Raw genomic sequence first — 13,740 nt, 5'->3', positions numbered from 1 at the left:
AGCCCGTGATACTTCAATGGCCCTATTTATAACACCGGTTAGACGTTCCCTAACAAGCGTAGGAATCTGTTCAGGATGAGTATCTATGTCAATGTCCCTAAAGTGTATGGGTTGTCTCAATTCTAAAGCATCAAATGCTGGAATATCCATGATTGTGATTAAACCAGCGCCATGCTGAAGACCATTAGGACTGGAGGGGGTGTTAACAGTAGACCCCTCTGTCAGAGGAGGGTCTGAGATCAGTGAACCAGCCACAGAGGCCTGCTCCCCCTGCAGCTGTTGAGGAGACTCTGAATCAACATCAGCGTCATGACCATGAGCAGCATCATCATCACATAGCACACCATGATCATAGGGAATCGCATCAGGTACTAGGGCCTGCTCGTATGTAGGACTAGTGACATGCATCAGACAAGCAGGCTGTGAAACAGCATTACCAGCATCATCAGATACTTCATCATCATCATCATCATCATCTGCAATGTCACACACAGCCCTCTGATTGTTTTCTTGCTGAACAATGACTGCAACACCGGGGACATTAGGCGTCAGAGCAGGGCGTTTAGCCACGCCGCCCTGTGGAAGAAGGCCAATTCTTCTCTTGAGCTGCACAAACTTTTGGCGTGTGTTTTCAGCCCATCTGTCAAAATCTGTGGTGCTTAATGAGGCATTGAGATATTCTGTCGTTGGTGGCGGATGGATGTTCAACATGTTCATTAACTGTGTGTTTTTGGTACGCATTTCAGCAGCCCAGCGTGAGAATTGATCATGTGTCATTGCCCTCATTGTTGTTGAGCCAATATCAGCAGCAGCAGCAGACCCACCATACAGGTTATCACACCCTGCCATTTCTATCTAGAGATGTAGAATACAGAGTTTGTGCGTCTGTTATGCAGTCGGCTAAAACTGGTACAGCATGCGTGACATACGATTCTAGACGCGTGAGTTTTGTGTCATTGTGCTTCACTGCAGCACAGAGATTTGTCAATAGTTCTAACACAGCTTGGTTTACCAGGACCGTGTTGTCAGCACTGGCCTGTGTGCTAGCATCTGCTGTAGCAGCAACAGCAGCAGCAACAGCAGCAACAGCAGGTGCTACAGCTGATGCACCACCAGCAGAATTAATATCTAGAGCTGACACACCGCTAATCTCTGAAGCCGCAGAATAACAATCACTGTCTGACTCGCTATCTGATGAAGAACAAGTATCAGAGTCACTAGTATACCCAGCATCAGCCGACCGCATAAGCATAGAAATCTGTTTGCCTCCCTTCCGGACTGGATCAACAGGAGGTGGAGTAGGAGATGGAACACTCTCAGAGTCAGAGTCACTACTACAGCTATAAGCACCATCAGCTAGCCACTCAAGCATAGAAATTTGCTTCCCACCCTTCCGGACTGGAGCAACATCAGGCGTATACAACAGCGACCTCTCACGCTCCACCTCGGCGGGTGGTGTGGTGTCCTGACTGTTCAGCAACAAATCATCAAAGTTTATGGTAGGAAAACACACAGCCACATCACCTTGAGATGAAACAGCCGCATCCTCCAGCACACCCCGAGTTGAGTCAGATGCTGTGGAATCCTCCTGAAGATGCAGTGGCCAGGCTGTAGCGTCCTCCACCTGTTGTTGCTCCAAAAAGAAAGTGGCGGCTGCAGTCTCAGCGACCCACTCCGATCCCCAAAGTTCACTCTCCTTATCGACCACCGGTGTCGCTGTAACACAAGAATCGGTCTTCTTCTTCTGCTCCTCCTTCTTCTTCTTCTTCTGTGCAGATCTCGCAGGGCCAGCTCTCAGTCTCTTGGCCGGTTGAAAATCATCTAGATATAAAGACAGACAAACCATTTAAAAAACAGCGTTATAAACAACTCGTTTATTTAAACGTGTTGAAATGCATTGTATATCAATCTCATACCCTCACTATCGTAATCCCAGAGCTCTCTGCTTATCACACGCTCACGACACAGCTCGTCCGTCCTCTGCAGCCCCTCCGGAGCCTGCGGTCGCTCCGCGACTCTCGACCGGCTGGGTAGCACAGGGCCGCTGGGGCTTGGTCCTCCGCTCACCGCGCTCTCGACACCCTCTACATTACCAGATAGGATAAAAGATAATCAGCTACACACACACACACACACCATTACTATTTTTTAATATAAACCCGGCATCACATACATACTCACCCTGACTGTTAATTTCAGTTAAAATAGCCTGCTCTCTGCGTCTCTTTAAAGACAGACGGCCTCTCTGCGGCCCTCCAGGATTTTCTGTGAAGCACACCAACATTTGTAAAAACCACAACTTTCTGATCCTGCTTTAAAACAGGGATACACGTAAGAATAACTCTCACCTTTATCACTCAGGTATGCTTCGCCACGATTATCCGACTCAGCGATGGTCACTGTTGAGCGGACCCATATTTCCATTAGATCCCCACAGTAAGAGCATCACCCAAGATAAAAACATATTATAAAATATATATATAAATGACGGATACATACCTCCAGCAGATGATGATGATGATGATTGTGGAGAATCCTCATCCACCAACGAAATGGATGCGATACCTGACGGAGTCACGCTATTTTGAAATACAATGTATTCGCTGCAGACGGTCTGATATACACGCTACTGAATCGAGGAACAAACGACGCACGTACCTGATGGAAAGATCATCATGGTTGTTCCCTACAATTCTTGCTAATAAAACAAGCGATAGAAAAGGCCCTCAGGCGCCTTCTGCAGGTGTTTAAATACCCGCCACACATGACACAGACCCTCACACCCACCTCGGCATCGCGTCACCACGCCACAACCCACAGACACAGGTATGACCAATAGGAAAATCGCGCCGCCCTGTGGGTGGGGAGCGTGACGACGATTTTATGGTTTATTATCTTTATGACTGTCATAAATAACGGCCATAAAAAGTGACCCCCCTTAATAGCCCCCGCCACATAAACCATTATATACTACTAGCAACACTTATGTTTCTAGGACTCCTGATTTTCTGGAAATTGTTTACATGTTAGTTGAGACTTTAATGAGACCCATGGAGGATGAAGCAGCCTGATAAAAACCTTCCACAGACTCAAACACTTTCTGACTGTGGTGTCAGTGAATGAATGAGACAGTCCAACACAGGTAACCTGTTACTGCAGTCCTCACTGTGACACTTGTTTTCTCAGCTATTATTTATGAATGTTTGCTATATGATCTGCATTATTGGTTAACACTTTGGTTGGAGAAGTTTAATGGAGGATAGATTCAATATAACATATATAACTATTGATGGTTATGTAGAAATGCCCAGATACAGATATCTTTATTTTGTGATCATGTTTACAGCATATATTTTAATAATCTGCTGTAATTCTACTATTGTGTGTCTGATAGTGATTCACAAAAACCTCCATGAGCCTATGTACATTTTCATTGCAGCTTTGTTACTGAACTCTTTTCTTTACAGCACTAATATCTACCCAAAGTTACTGATCGATGTTTTATCTGAAAAACAGATCATATCATATCAGGCCTGTCTCTTTCAGCTTTCTCTTTCTCTTTCACCTAGCTCACAGGTAAACCACGAGCCTGAACGGGAGAAGGCTGCTCAAAGATCTATTGTAAAAGTCAACCGACCAACTAAAACCAGCAGAGGAGAGATGCTGAAGATCTATAGCTAAGGCCTCCAGGTTGTCCTTTTTCAGAAACACATTTAATGTTTTTCTTTGGTTTGGGAACAAGGCAACTCCATTGAAATGACCTTGTGGTCAGACACACCCAGATCATACGTCAGAAGGTTACTGATGGAGACAGTGCTTGGGATTACCAAATCCAATGTGTGTCCACTAGAAGGTGTGGCGACATCAACGTGTTGTTGGCGAACAGTGTGTGTCCATAAGTTATTCCACCAGTCGTTTTATGTGTAAATGCACAGGCCACCACCTCAGCTCTTACCGGACTTTCCATTTCAGTCCCAACTGTGTACTGTGTGTCCTGTTAGATGAATTGCAGCATCAGGAATCTCTGGTTTCAACCAGGTCTCTGATATTATCAACACACAGCGGTCATGAACGTAGCCATTCCTGTCTGAGTTCTTCCAGTTTTTTCATCTTGTGAAGTAAAGATCTTGCATTGTTGAGGAAGATACTCGGTATGAGAGGTTCATCAGGTTGTTTCCTCAGTTGTTTCAGAAGGCCGGCATTGACATTCTCACTTGTGACTTTGCTCCTTTCTCCACCTATGTCTCCTGTACAGCCCAACAATAATCCACGTGGTCGCACTACCTCATTCGGGATGTTAAAAAAACACAGAATTATCAGGTTCAAGAAAATCAGAGGACCAGGAATGCCACACACTAGAATGCTTGTAACGAGTTTATTTTCAAAACAACAAGGGGCTGGAGACTTGAATGGAGACCGAGGAGTATAGCATGAAGATTCCGGGGAAGTCGGCAGCTGTATGGCTTGCACCTAGGCCCACACCGGGTAAGTCCACGGGGAGTCGAGGTTGATGGAGGGAGAACCGGGGCTGGGTCCGCAGAGCAATATCTGGCGGTGCAGTGTAATCTCGGTCAGGGATCCGGGTAACGGCAGAACACAAACATTGATTCCTTGGACATAAAGAAAAACACCTCCAAAACAAAACTCAGGTAAATGGTGGAGGGCAAAACACTCTGATCAATTCTTCTTTAAGTCTTTCAGGTCAAAACACGTAAATCAGTTCTCTTTAAACCCTCACGCCGTTCCTCAGAAACTGAAAAGAGGTAATACTTCACAGATCGTCTCTGACGGACTGTCACGGGAAATACCAGGAGGAGTGTGACGGCGTGAGTCGATCCAATGCCTGGGACCGGAACGTAGCTTCTTAGTGCGATCTGACGGAGAAGCTGGAGAGACGTCTCGGCGTAGTTCTTCGACTGGCGAAGCAGACAATCCCACACTTGACTGTGGCGACCGAGGAGGATATATGCAGGGAATCCTGAAAGAGAGACAGGTGAGTGGAGTAGACTACTAATCACCGGAAGTCCGGGGAGCCTAGACGCACGGGGAAAATTCCAAAACAAGAGACGGCTGGGGATCTATGTTCCCAGACGTGACACAGAATGTTGTCTGTGATAGGTGTTTTTGATATAAAGACAATATCTAGTAAGTTCTGGGGGTTATAGCGATAGTTTGCATTGATAGTCATGAAAAGAGACAATGCAAAAGGCACCAAAAGAGCAGACTCATGAGCCGCAGCATGTGGACGCACTGCCATATGTCACCTCTGTTATATTCCTGGTGATTCTCTTTATCCTCTTTCAAATGCTACATCCTCTGAAATATGTGTTGCTGACACACAGGTTGTGTAATCAGTGAAAACCTCTGGCCTGTTGAAGTTTCTTTCCAACATTCTTCTCCTCTGGGCTGGTTAGGAAGGTTTCTCTAATCATCTTTTCTTTGCTGAGCTTTTCCTAGACCTGAGATTCCGTCTCGATTTTACCATCAACATTGTTTTTTCTGCTCTTGTTGATACTACTAATAGCATAATGCACAGAAGTTGTTCTTGACAAAGGACACCACACACAGTTGAGTAATGTTATGAGAAACTAATGTTGACGACCTTTGGGAAAGTCTGCAGGCCTCCTTGTGCGATCGTGATTCCCTCTTCATCAATTATTTAACTCCACTTAACTCCCACTAACCCGCAGCTGGAGTCATGTCCGACTGGTACCAGGCCCCAGTCTCCTCTTGTCACTGAGTGAGCCACCCTCAGACCTTGACCTGAAGGTAGCTGATGTCCATTAGCACCATAGGAAACTGCCTGTGTCAGCTATACCATGGGCCTCCACTGGTTCAGGCCTGTAGAGTCCGATGTTGTTCACATGACGACAGCTCTTGGTGGAGAGTTTAATGAGATCCATGGAGGGAGAAACAAGCTGATAAAAATCAACCCACAGAGTCAAACAGTTCACTTTGTATTCTGGAGGTTTGTATTTGTTGCAATATTTCAACACACACACAAGTTCATGTCAAGGTCGGGTATCAGTGAATACATTAGACAATCCAATGACAGATATACTGTATAATATGTTCATGTGATCTTTGCTTTGATACTTCAAGTCTTTGTCATTAACACTTTGTTTTTAAACCTTAATGGATAATAACCTAAATATAACATATATAACTATTGATGCATATGTGGAACTGGACAAATACAGATTTGTTTATTTTGTGATCATGTTTACAGCATATATTCTAATAATCTGCAGTAATTCTACTATTGTGTGTCTGATAGTGATTCACAAAAACCTCCATGAGCCTATGTACATTTTCATTGCAGCTTTGTTACTGAACTCCGTTCTTTTCAGCACTACGGTCTACCCAAAGATTTTAACTGATGTTTTATCTGAAAAACAGATCATGTCATATTCAGCCTGTCTCTTTCAATTTTATGTCAATTATTCTTTAGCTGCTTCAGAGTTTTTCCTGTTGACAGCCATGTCCTATGACAGGTATGTGTCTATATGTAAACCTCTGCAGTATCCAACTATCATGACAAAAACAAACATCTGTATTTTACTGGTTGCAGCTTGGATTCTGCCTGCTGGTCAGTTAGCAGTGCCAGTTGGTCTGAGTGCTGATGTTGAACTATGTGAGTTTTCTTTCAAAGGAACAGTTTGTAATAGTGCAGTTTTGAAACTTCAGTGTGACAAAGCAGGCATGCTAAATATATATAATTTGATTATTTTTATTAATATTATTATTCTCCCTGTACTTTTCATCCTTTTTACCTACATAAGGATATTTATAATCACCTATCGAAGTGGTAGAGAAGTCAGGAGAAAAGCTGCACAGACCTGTTTACCTCACCTGATTGTTCTAATCAACTTTTCCTGTTTTGGTTCATTTGATGTACTTCTAGTTCAAATGGAAACTGATTTTCCAAAAATTGTGTGTTTAATTATAACACTACAAACAAGTTTGTATCATCCTCTTTTTAATCCAATCATATATGGACTAAAAATGAAAGAAATTTATAAACACCTCAGGAAATTGTTCTGTCCAGGTAAAACAGTCTAATGTACTAACACTGATAACTGTTGTACAGTCATTGTTTAGTGTCAGAATAAAACAGAGATGTGATTTCTCTGAGCCTTGAAAAGTATTGAGTGTAAAGATGTTTCTAAAACCCTAAATCACAGTAAAGAGCATTATCAGCTTCAACTACACTATGTAATCACTACTAACTAAGCAATTTGCTGCAGAACCCAGAAATACAGTTGGATTCTAATTGTCAGTTTGATTCTTGTGTTTCCAGTTTGTTGTGGCTTAACTGTTAATTGACTGAATATTTTCATATTGGCATCATATCTGGGTGTATTGTTAAAGTATAAACACTCCATTGTCAGTTTATTAGGTCCACCTAACTATAACTTTGTCAGTCTAATCCAACAGTCCTGTAATAAATCCTCCTTCATGAAGGTGATAATGTTCAGTTTGTGGTCCAACTGTTTCAGAGACGTGTTGATTCTACTGGTTGATCATTTTGGAGGTTGTAGTTTGTCATGCTGCTGAATTGGATTGCATTGTACTGACATGAGTCTCTTTTCTTTTCTCTACCCTCTTTCATATCATTGAGTTCAGCCTAAAAAACAACACCACCTCTCTGTATAATGCAGCAGAGTTCAACAGGAGAGCAGACTACATCTTCTAAAATAATCATACAGTTCAGTCTGCACCTCTTTGAAACAGTTTGACCACAACAGAACATTATCACCTTCATGAAGGAAGATTTATTACAGGACTGTTGGATCAAAGTGACAAAGTTTTAGTTTCTGTCACTTTCCGAATGATGAAAATGGAAAAGTTGTCCATGCTGTTGAATGTTATAGAAATAGTTAGTTGGAAGTTTCTGTGCTGCCTTCAGGTTTTACAATATTCAGAAAGGAAACATTAAAGCCATTGGCCACTCAAAGTCCACTAATTGAGTCTCATGTCTGACAAAGTTGTGTTTCAGGAACAGACACAGACACAGACAACGTGTTTGTTGTCATTTCACTCTTCCATAATGAACATCCCAGTGATGTTCTTTTCATGTAGGAAAATGACAGATACCTAGTATATAATAATATAATATAATGATTAATATAATTAATATTTTTTCCTTCTCACCCCTATGGGTGTGTCTTCCTCAATCTCGGGTCCTCTACCAGAGGCCTGGGAGTTTGAGGGTTCTTCGCAGAAGAAAGCCGTAGTGGTAGACCTAGCAATCCCAAGTGACAGCAACATCAGAAAGAAGGAACATGAGAAGCTGGAGAAATACCAAGGGCTGAAAGAAGAACTAGAAAAGATGTGGAAGGTGAAGGCAACAGTGGTCCAAGTGGTAATTGGCACCCTCAGGGCTGTGACCCCCAAACTGGGAGAGTGGCTCCAACAGATCCCAGGAACAACATCAGAGATCTCAGTCCAGAAGAGCGCAGTGCTAGGAACAGCTAAGATACTGGTCTGAATACTTATGACCATGTGATATTTCAGTTTTTCTTTTTTAATAAATTTGCAAAAATTTCTACATTTCTGTTTTTTTCTGTCAAGATGGGGTGCTGAGTGTACATTAATGACAAATATAATGAACTTTTTTGATTTTGGCAAATGGCTGCAATGACGCAAAGAGTGAAAAATTTAAAGGGGTCTGAATACTTTCCGTACCCACTGTATATATATCCATATATCCATCCATCCATCTATCTTCTTCTGCTTATCCAGGGATGGGTCGCGGGGGCAGTACCCGAATCAGGGATACCCAGACTTCCTTCTCCCTGGACACTTCCTCCAGGTCTTCCGGGGGGACTCCGAGGCATTCCCAGGCCAGCCGGGAGACATAGTCCCTCCAGCGTGTCCTGGGTCTTCCCTGGGGCCTCGTCCTGGTGGTTTGTATTTGTTGCAATATTTCAACACATACACAAGTTCATGTCAAGGTCGGGTATCAGTGAATACATTAGACAATCCAATGACAGACATACTGTATAATATGTTCATGTGGTAGTCTCTCCTTCACTCAGCATATCAATACCACTACCCAGTCGGCCTACTACTGAACCCAGACTGGGAGCTGGTTCCACAGGAGAGGAGCTTGATTGCTAAAGGCTTTTGGAAACTGGGAACCACAAGTAGACCTGCACTCTGAGAGCGAAGTACTCTACTGGGATAATATGGTACTATGAGGTTTTTATGGTATGAAAAGCTTGATCATGGAGGGATTTGTATGTGAGAAGAAGTATTTTAAATTCTATTCTATATTTTACAGGGAGCCAATTAAGAGAAGCTAATATAGGAGAAATATGATCTGTTTTGCTAGTTCCTGTCAGGACTCTGGCTGCAGCATTCTAGATTATCTGGAGGATTTTTATGGAGATACTAGGACATCCAGATAGTAATGAGTTACAGTAATCTAGCCTTGAGGTAAATGCATGGACTAGTTTTTCTGCATTTTGAGACAGGTGAAAGAATGCAGTTCTAGAGATTTGTTTTATGTGTGAGTTAAAGGACATGTCCTGGTCAAAAATCCAAGCTTTTTTACAGTAGTGCTGGAGGCCAGGGTTATGCCATCTAAAGTAGCTATAATTTTAGAAAAGTTATTTCTGAGGTTTTTAGGCCCAAATATAATAACTTCTGTTTTCTCTGAATTTAAAAGTAAAAAGTTACTGGTCATCCAGACCTTTATGTCAGTTAGACACACTTGAAGTCTGGTTAACTGGTTTGTGGAGTGTCATCTGCATAGCAGTGGTAATTAATAGAGTGCTTCCAAATGACATAGCCCAAAGGAAGCATGTACAGGGTGAACAGAATCGGTCCTAGCACAGAGCCTTGTGGAACTCCATAACTAACTTTTGTGCATGTGTAAGGTTCATCATGGACATGAACAAACTGGAATCTGTCCCATAAATAGGATTGGAACCATTTTTACGGTGTTCCTCTGATACCAGTCACATGCTCCAGTCTCTGTAATAAGATGTTGTGGTCAATGGTGTCGAATGCAGCACTAAGGTCTAGGAGGACAAGTATAGAAACAAGTCCATTATCTGAGGCTAAGAGAAGATCGTTCGTAACTTTTAACAGTGCTGTTTCTGTACTATGATGTGCTCTAAATCCTGATTGAAAATCTTCAAATAGTTCATGGATATTGGACTATAAATAGCCAAGACTCCTGGATCAAGACTAGGCTTTTTGAGTAAAGGGTTAAATATTGCAGTCTTAAAAGCCTGTGGTACGTAGCCTGATACTAGAGATAAAGTCTAATAAAGATGAGTTAATTAATGGCAGGGTGCCTTTAAGCAGTCTAGTCAGGATGGGGTCTAAGAGACACATTGATGATTTAGATGAAGCAACTACTGATGTAAATTCAGAGAGATCTATGGGAGAGAATCAGTCTAAACATAACTGTGGTCTTGCAGATGATTCAAGAGCTACTGTAGTAGAAGATTCATTTATTGCAGGTATAGGAAGCATCTGATGAATTTTATCTCTAATAGTTGTGATTTTATTCGTAAAGAAACTCATAAATTCATCACTGCTGAGAGCTAAGGGAACACTGGGCTCAACAGAGCTGTGACTTTTTGTCAGCCTGGCTACAGTGCTGAAAAGAAACCTGGGACTGTTCTTATTTTCCTCTATTAGTGATGAATAGTATGTAGTTCTGGCTTTACGGAGAGCTTTTTTATATGTTAATAGACATTTTTTCCAGGCTAGAAACAGCACTACTGTTTACTGCACACTTAAATTAACATACATCAGTTACTGTCTTGAGGTGTAGGGTAATATATATAGTACAAACCTAAACACTCTATTTATACTACAAAAAAAGCAATAAGGACTGTACATAAAGCTGGTTTAGGGACCACACAAACCCACTGTGTTTAAGGCCACAAACAATAAAAATTGAAGATCTAGTTAAATTTAAATCTCTACAAGTAATGTATAAATCAAGGCACAATTTATTTCTGAACAATATTCAAAAAATGTTCACTGATAGGAACGGGAGATATAACTTATGAGGAAAAATGAATCTGAAAAAACAGGGTGCTTGTACCACTTTAAAAACCTTTATCACTCGGTGTGGGGTAGATTTGTGCAGTGGTCTAGATGAGGAACTAAAGGGTAGCACTGTACTGGAGAACTTTAAAAGGATGTATAAACATAAGATATTAATTCAGCATGCACATGAGAAGGGATTACTGTATGACAATGTTGGGTACATTTACATAGCGATATTTTGTGATTTGTTGCAAGAGACTATATTAAAACATATTGTCAATTTCTAAGAAAAAGAATGATTTTATGACTTTTAATAAGCAGTGGAAAATTCAGAAACTCCAGGAAACCAGGTCTAACAACAATCAGGCCTCCAGAGTTTGATGAAGTTGTTTACATGTTAGTCAGTCTGGGTGGAAAGTTTAATGAGATCCATGGAGGATGAATCAGGGTGATAAAAATATTCAACAGGGTCCAACAGTTCTCTGTCTGAGCTTTGGACATGAGCACTCAGTGAGTTTGAAGATCAGGTAACTGTGAGTGAACAAGAGAATCAAAAACAACAAACACATTTTTATGACTTTGAAAGTGAATTTCATTTTCTCAATTTTTCTTGGCATATCTCTATGATATTTCTTTATTTCTATGCCTGTGTTAATATTTTTATTTTACTTCAAACATGGAGGAAGATTTAAATGTAACATATATAACATTTGGTGGGCATGTGGAGGTTCACAAATACAGATACCTTTATTTTATGGTTGTTTTAATAGTTTATATTCTAATAATCTGCAGTAATTCTACTATTTTGTACCTGATCTGGAAACACAGAAACCTCCATGAGCCTATGTACATTTTCATTGCAGCTTTGTTACTGAACTCTGTTCTTTTCAGCACTAATATCTACCCAAAGCTACTGATTGACTTTTTATCTGAACAACAGATCATATCTTATCAGGCCTGTGTGGTTCAGTTTTATATGTTTTATACTTTAGCTGGTTCAGAGTTTTTACTGTTGGCAGCCATGTCCTATGACAGGTATGTGTCTATATGTAAACCTCTGCAGTATCCAACTATCATGAGGAAAAGAACAGTCAGTGTCTTGCTGGCTTTATCTTGGCTTGTGCCTGCCGGTCAGGTTGTGGGATCAGCAACACTGATTACTAATCAAAAACTCTGTAGTTTTACTGTGAAAGTCATTTTTTGCAATAACTCAATTTACAAACTTTTTTGTGTGAGTTCCAGAGCTGTAACTGCATATGGTGTGTTAATATTGGTAAATGATGTTGTTCTCCCTGTGCTCTTCATACTTTTCACATACACCAGGATACTTATAATATGTTATCACAGCTCTGGAGAAGTCAGGAGAAAAGCTGCACAGACCTGTTTACCTCACCTGATGGTTTTATTCAACTATTTCTTTTTAGTAATATATGATGTTATTACAGTTCGACTGGAAACTGATTTCCCTAAAACTGCACGTTTAGTAATGACTTTACAGTTAGTTGTGTATAATCCTCTATTTAATCCAATTATATATGGACTAAAAATGAAAGAAATTTGTAAACACCTCAAGAAGTTGTTCTTTCAGGGTAAAACAAACTAATTTCATCAACACTGATTCCTTATTGTGAAAGAATATTGCAGAGATGTGATTTGTCTGATCACTGGAAATAATTCAATGTTAGAATTTGGTGAGATTCCTTACACTCAGTAAAAAGCGTTGTCAGCTTCAATAATGTGATGACTGGTCAGTTTTTTTGCTATAACTCCAAATTCCATCTTTCCTGTTCTGTGAGTCACACATTTCTTTTTTATGTGTTAATTATGTGTTCATTATTTGTTTTTATGTGTGATATTATGTGTCAATCAGTAGCCCATTATCAAAAATGTCAAACAGTTTAATAGTCTGATAGGCCTCCTTTTATTACAGTGCATTTTCACTGTGGCATTAGCCTGACAACCTTATGCAACAATAAGTGTTTCCATTTTTAGTCAGCACCTTTTATTGGTGACGGGACAGTCAAACCACTCCATAAAGTTTTCTCCAGGACATCCCAAAGACGTTCAGTGGGGTTAATTTTATTATAACATAGAATCGATGAGCCTGGAACTGAGCAACTTAAGCAAAGCAAGTTAAGTCAAATTTAGCCAAATTATATCACACATTTCATAGTTCAGGCGTTGACTTTGTTTATATGCACAACACTTACTGTACATAACATACTAAAATATGGAAGATCAAAAGGTACTACATATATAAAAAAACAAAAAATAGAAATATATAATAGAAGACCATAAAAGGTGATATAAGAAAATACTCATGTAAAAGCATCAATAATATTAATTCTGAAATGAAGTTTTTAACTGACTTATCAAGTGAAGCGAAACAACGTTCCTCTAGGATCCACAGTGCTACATGAAACAATACCATAAAACAGTATCTAATAATTAGACTGAGAGCACCAAGCTTTGTAAAGGTGGTCCAGTTCACAAAGTGCATTGGACAATGTACAAGGCAAAGGCCAATAAAGAATAGTGCAGCACAGACCAGGACAGAGGTGACAGCGATAAAGGTGCAAATCAAGGTCAAAGGAATGAACCAATTACTGAGCCCTGAGGGACTCCATATGGCAGACATGTAGTAAACCACTATGTCCTCCAGTTGGTGGGTCAGCAAGGATGGCCAGTCACTAATCATCTCCTCCTGGCTTCCAGCTTTGCTCCTTT

At 40.7% G+C, this 13,740-nt stretch overlaps 2 protein-coding genes across 2 annotated transcripts; both read left to right on the top strand.

Moving 5' to 3' along the window:
- Positions 1-6,135: 6,135 nt before the first annotated feature.
- Positions 6,136-7,035, top strand: LOC113123011 (olfactory receptor 6N2-like; the record flags this gene model as incomplete). The annotated part of the gene is made up of 1 exon (XM_026294718.1): positions 6,136-7,035. A coding segment is annotated over exon 1 (900 nt), but the record flags the coding sequence as incomplete, so codon positions are not given.
- Positions 7,036-11,689: 4,654 nt separating this feature from the next.
- LOC113123182 (olfactory receptor 6N2-like) lies at positions 11,690-12,616 on the top strand. Its single transcript, XM_026295002.1, has one exon. The coding sequence runs from the start codon at positions 11,690-11,692 to the stop codon at positions 12,614-12,616; it is 927 nt and encodes a 308-aa protein (XP_026150787.1).
- The last annotated feature ends 1,124 nt before the right edge of the window (positions 12,617-13,740 follow it).

This window comes from Mastacembelus armatus, chromosome 21, assembly GCF_900324485.2.
Source record: "Mastacembelus armatus chromosome 21, fMasArm1.2, whole genome shotgun sequence".
Lineage (NCBI taxonomy): Eukaryota > Metazoa > Chordata > Actinopteri > Synbranchiformes > Mastacembelidae > Mastacembelus > Mastacembelus armatus.
The sequence above is the reverse complement of the archived record's forward strand: the minus strand, read 5'-3'. Positions and strand labels throughout refer to the sequence as shown.

Bases quoted from the DNA above. Each gene is read 5' to 3' on its own strand.
- LOC113123182 (XM_026295002.1), top strand. From the start codon at position 11,690: ATGGAGGAAGATTTAAATGTAACATATATAACATTTGGTGGGCATGTG.